At 37.8% G+C, this 5881-nt stretch overlaps 1 protein-coding gene across 1 annotated transcript in view; it reads left to right on the top strand.

The window, feature by feature from the left end:
• Positions 1-885, top strand: part of tafa4b (TAFA chemokine like family member 4b) — a 52970-nt gene extending 52085 nt beyond the window's left edge. Inside the window, exon 5 of the mRNA XM_073826093.1 lies at positions 235-885. Coding sequence (XP_073682194.1) covers positions 235-246 — 12 coding nt within the window. The 3' untranslated portion in view covers positions 247-885. The remainder of the gene's footprint in view (positions 1-234) is intronic.
• Positions 886-5881: the final 4996 nt, after the last annotated feature.

Raw genomic sequence — 5881 nt, 5'->3', positions numbered from 1 at the left:
TTTTTAAACAATTTAGTAATTTTATACATTTGTTTTCAGAAAAAAATATATAATGTAGTATATTTATTACTATAACATAAATCTAACAATATATTTGCACTTTTTCGTTCTTGTTTTAGAAAGTTTAGATATAATACTGAAAAAGACAACAATATTGATTAAACAACTCAAAGCAGATGTTGCAATTCTAGTGATTTTGTAGTATGTTAATTCTACCTATCTTTTTATTCTTAGGTCACACGATAGCAAGAACATGGCTGCCCTACCAAGAGGCTCAAGATTCCTTACCAACACCTACTGGAAAAGGAGACTCTCTTGTTTAAGACACTGACATTACAGAGGATTCTGTACATGTGAAAGATGGACAAACTCATTGTAGACTATAGGTGGCCACCTTGCTTTGACAGAAGTTATGAGGATGGACAAAGATCTCTGTACTGTATAAACCTGAGGTTCGAAAGATGCTGGACGAACAGGTGCTAATGTGAGAGACTGCATCTATCAGCTAAAAGTGACTGTTTGGATTTCCACCGGCTCTCTTGTGTGTATGTGTGTGCATGTGTGAGACAGATTATAGTACGTGGGACTTGTAGGACAAACTGTGGACAGTTCAGACCTGTCGTGGAGCTTGTGTGTCTGTAAGTGTGTGTTAGATTGACAATGACGAGACAGTAGTTCAACACTGTTTATCCGCTTCCCAGCACACAGCAAACTTTATATTCATGAGTAGGATGGGGATTGCTCTGAACGTGTGATTCTCAAGTTATTATCAATTTGCTCTTTTGGGTCCAGTCATTACCCTGAAAATGTTTCCTTTAAGTCATTTTGCACTTCTAATTAGGGTTGCTGAATAGCATCATAACAACAAATAAAAAATTCATGGGCAATTTTTTTTTGCACTAGATCAGATCATATGGAGACGTTTTTCCGTTTTCTAGTCTTTTACTGTCGGTGTAAGATGGCATTCATGAGAGAAACATTTATTAAGCTTCCTTCCACAAATGCAAAGTAGAAATGCAAGTGATGTAGTCTTCAGTAAAACAATGGTAAACTGCAGTAAAATACAGCTCCTCTTTGCTGTAAGATGTTACGTAATGTGAGCTTTACAGATGCAATCCCCTTCAAAAACGTTGAAAACTGACAGCTGGCTAAAGCATGTTACTCTGTAAAAAGATCCACTTAAAGGTGCACTAAGTATTTTTTTACTAGATTTAAATAAATTAAATACTATAAATTATTAATAAATTAATAAGAATGCTAAAATGCTGTTTACTTAAAAATTAAAGCTGTTTTATTTTCCAAATGGCACATTGGGCCATGATGCTTGCCAAGTACAATTAATTGGCAACCCCTATTGCCAGACACTAGCTGCGTTTCCATAATCGATCAAACTGCATAAATTGAAATTGCGAATTGAAAATACACCCAACGGAAACACGTCAATTTCAACTCCCATATATCGCAAAAAAAGTTTTTGCACTCAGATGTGGTGGTTTTTCAGGCAATTCCAAAAAGGAATATTTTTTGGCAAAAACTGCAATAGAAAATAGAAAGGTTTTTTTTGCATTTACAGCTCACTTGGCATAATTAAGTCACACAATCCTTCTTTAATGTACATATGTGGCCACTTACAAGTATAAGGAGCTTTCGTTGGCATTAATGCTTAAATAACCTCTTATTTACACTTCACACGTCTGCACACTCTAAAAAATGCTTGGTTAAAAACAACTTAACTTGGGTTATTTGGCAACCCAGCACTGGGTAAATACTGGACAGAACACATGCTGGGTTATTTTGACTCAGCTGGTTGGGTTAAATGTTTGTACCCAACATGCTTGGCTGTTTTATTTATGCCAACTATTGTTTAAAAATATTAGAAAAAACTTTTACAGGTGCATCTCAATAAATTAGAATGTCATGGAAAAGTTCATTTATTTCAGAAATTCAACTCAAATTGTGAAATCCATGTATTAAATAAATTTAATGCACACAGACTAAAGTAGTTTAAGACTTTGGTTCTTTTAATTGTGATGATTTGGCTCACATTTATCAAAAACCCACCAATTCACTATCTCAACAAATTAGAATACTTCATAAGACCAATAATAATAATAATAATAATAATAATAATAATAATAATAATAATAATAATAATAATAATAAAAATTTTTAATGAAGTGTTGGCCTTCTGGAAAGTATGATAATTTACTGCATATGTACTCAATACTTGGTAGAGGCTCCTTTTGGTTTAAATACTGCCTCAATTCAGTGTGGCATGGAGGTGATCAGTCTGTGGCACTGCTGAGGTGGAATGAAAGCCCAGGTTTCTTTGACAGTGGCCTTCAGCTCATCTGCATTTTTTGGTCTCTTGTTTCTTATTTTTCTCTTGACAATACCCCATAGAGAATCTTCAGGTCTGGTGAGTTTGCTTGCTGGCCAGTCAAGCACACCACACCATGGTCATTTAACCAACTTTTGGTGCTTTTGGCAGTGTGGGCAGGTGCCAAATCCTGCTGGAGAATGAAATCAGCAGAAGGAAGCATGAAGTGCTCTAAAATTTCTTGGTAAACGGATGCAGTGACTTTGGTTTTCAAAAAACACAGTGGACCAACACCAGCAGATGACATTGCACCCCAAATCATCACAGACTGTGGAAACTTAACACTGGACTTCAAGCAACTTGGGCTATGAGCTTCTCCACCTTGGTTTCCAAATGAAATACAAAACTTGCTCTCATCTGAAAAGAGGACTTTGGACCACTGGGAAACCATTTCTTCCTCTCCTTAGCCCAGGTAAGACACATCTGATGTTGTCTGTGGTTCAGGAGTGGTTTAACAAGAGGAATACGACAACTGTAGTCAAATTCCTTGACACGTCTGTGTGTGGTGGCTCTTGATGCCTTGACCCCAGCCTCAGTCCATTCCTTGTGAAGTTCACCCAAATTCTTGAATTCATTTTTGTTTGACAAGCCTCTCAAGGCTGCGGTTCTCTCGGTTGGTTGTGCATCTTTTTCTTCCACACTTTTTCTGTTAACATGCTTGGATACAGCACTCTGTGAACAGCCAGCTTCTTTGACAATGAATGTTTGTGGCCTACCCTCCTTGTGAAGGGTGTCAATGATTGTCTTCTGGACAACTGTCAGATCAGCAGTCTTCCCCCATGATTGTGTAGCCAAGTGAACCAAACTGAGAGTCCATTTTGAAGGCTCAGGAAACCTTTGCATGTCTTTTGAGTTGTTTAGCTGATAGGTCACCATATTCAATTTGTTGAGAATTGGTGTTTTTCTTTGTTAAATGTGAGCCAAAATCATCACAATTAAAAGAACCAAAGACTTAAACTACCTAAGTCTGTGTGCACTGAATTTATTTAATACACGAGTTTGACAATTTGAGTTGAATTACTGAAATAAATGAACTTTTCCATGACATTCTAATTTATTGAGATGCACCTGTAAAAAATAGCATTTCAATTTAAGTGTATTCGCTCGATCTCTGTAATCACTTTTCACCGAAATAAAGCTAATTCTTGTCCCGGAGTGTTGGCGAAATCCAAGTCGGTGATGGGCTGCTGTTCACTGGGGGAATATGAACCTTAGAACGCCACTTCGTGTTTCACTCATAGCTGAAAGATGGCGTGACTGACTCCGTAACCTGCCCATTAAAAAACAATACTAAGATTAGAGAACATATTTTAACATCAAATAAATCAAATTCAGTATTATAACGAATAAAATTTGTTATGCAAGGAATAAGGCGTTTCACTGTGTGAAATGACCGCTGCTGACACAGGTGATTGCCTTGTATGTTGCTTTGCATAAAAGAATAAAATTTACAGCACTGTAAAGAATTTATAAATGAAACAAAATGTATTCAAACCTTTGTTTTGCTGAAGTAGTGCACCAAATCAGCGTCAATGTGAACCGCTCTCTCATAAAGTTAGAAGAAGCAAAAAGCCCACATTTTGACTGTAACTCAGCAGCTGGGTTGTTTCATCAGAGACAGGCTCAACTCAGCTGTTGAGTAAAAAAAAAAACAATATTTAATAACCCAATAAAAATGACCCAGCAGCTTAGTTAAAGGTCCCATATTGTCAAAATCAAAATTTCCTGGCTTTTTTCATGATAACTGAGGTCTAGGGGCTATGTAACTACCATATGAGTTTCAAAACAGTCAATCCACAGTAAACTACACACAGCCTGCTTAAAGTAGCTGTTCATTTTCACGAGCCGCTGTGACTTCCGTACAGATGTGACGTCCGATCTACTCAGTCACCGCCTTCAGTCACCAAGCACCGTCCCACCCTCCTTTTGTCAAACCCAGACAATATTGTGTCCATAACATTGCTAAGCAACAACAACACAAAAACAAGTCGAGAAAACGCTATTCAGTTGATAGATGTCGAAACTACATCATTGCACAGGCTTCAGAACAACCTGAATATAAGAGACCAGTGGCACGTCAACTTCAGCCTCTTTCACACAGCCATTCCAGTAAATACACGCATAATGTGTCCCTTGATTTGTTCCGGAGTTGTTTGATTTGGTTCATTCACAGTTGTTTTCCGGAATCTGTGCGTGCTTTACACACAACCCATAAAGACATGTGACGTATGGATGTGAGATGTAATGCAACGCGTACGTTTCACTAAACTGAAACTAACCTGATGAACAATCTGTGCTTCAGCGCTGATAGTGAGGAGCTGGCTCTGCCCGATCGCCACTTCATTCCACTTTGCACGTATTTTTTCGTCGTGAAGAGTCGCATGATAACGTCCATCATCACTACAACACTGCCTTTATGGTTCTGGCTTTTGTTCACACAGCGCTCGTTCCCTTAATTTTCCAGAATCAGCGCGCATTGTGAAAGGGGCTTTACTAAAGCAACAGTTATGTAGCTTACTGCATTCGGTGTTTGAAAAAGAAAAAAACATTAATGATCATTCTGAAATATCCTGTTGAGTAGCAGCAAGCTAGGCTCTCTCTATGGCTCTGGGTTCGGCTACAACGATACATGACCGTAGTTACCTGTGGTTGGCCTGGCTGTGCGTCACTCAGAAAACAACAGGCCAATCAGAAGAGAGGCTCATGAATATTAATTAGATGGGCCAAAATCTACCTGTTTTTGACAGAGCTCCTAAAAAAGGAGCTGTAATATATTGAGATGGATTTTGCCACTTATACCGCAAATATATATTCTTAAGGACATCAACAACTAAAATAAACCTGCAGAAATGTGTACAATATGGGACCTTTAAAGAAAAACTACCCAGCACCTGGGTACAAATATTAAAAACAACCCAATTAAATGACCAAGCAGGTTGAACCCAGCATCTGGGTTTAAAAAATAAGCCAGCATTTTTTAAGAGTGTAGTGCATTACACCGTTGAAGCGGATCACGGCAACTCTAGTCAGTGCTTGTGTTTATACGAGCCGCGCCACGGCAAAATACATGTCTACGTGTCCTTTGAATAGAAATTATGGATAATGCGGTGGCTGCGATATTCATAAACCTACCAACAACGATCGTCATGACTTATCACAAGAGGAAAAAATGACGCTTTAATTGCATAACATCTGTTAATAAAAGCGCAGTCATTTCGCAATCAGTTTTTATCGACATTTATAAAATATCACAAAAGTTTCGGACAAATCTGTAATGGAAACACACCTACAGTTGGTTTCATAAAAAATAATAAGGGGGTGCCAAATCTGCTTAAAAAATAAAACAAAAAACTTTTACAGTACATCCATGCAACTCGGTGGCAGTATAAAATCCAAGTGCCCCACCAGTGAAACATAACCAGAAAAGTTACTTAGTGCACTTTTACACAAGAATACACAGTTATCTTGTTTTTAACTTTCTGTTTTCTGGTTTAACTCTGA

This window comes from Garra rufa, chromosome 20 (genome assembly GCF_049309525.1).
Source record: "Garra rufa chromosome 20, GarRuf1.0, whole genome shotgun sequence".
NCBI classification, from domain to species: domain Eukaryota; kingdom Metazoa; phylum Chordata; class Actinopteri; order Cypriniformes; family Cyprinidae; genus Garra; species Garra rufa.
Note: the sequence above shows the minus strand (reverse complement) of the source record. Positions and strands in the feature narration are given on the sequence as shown.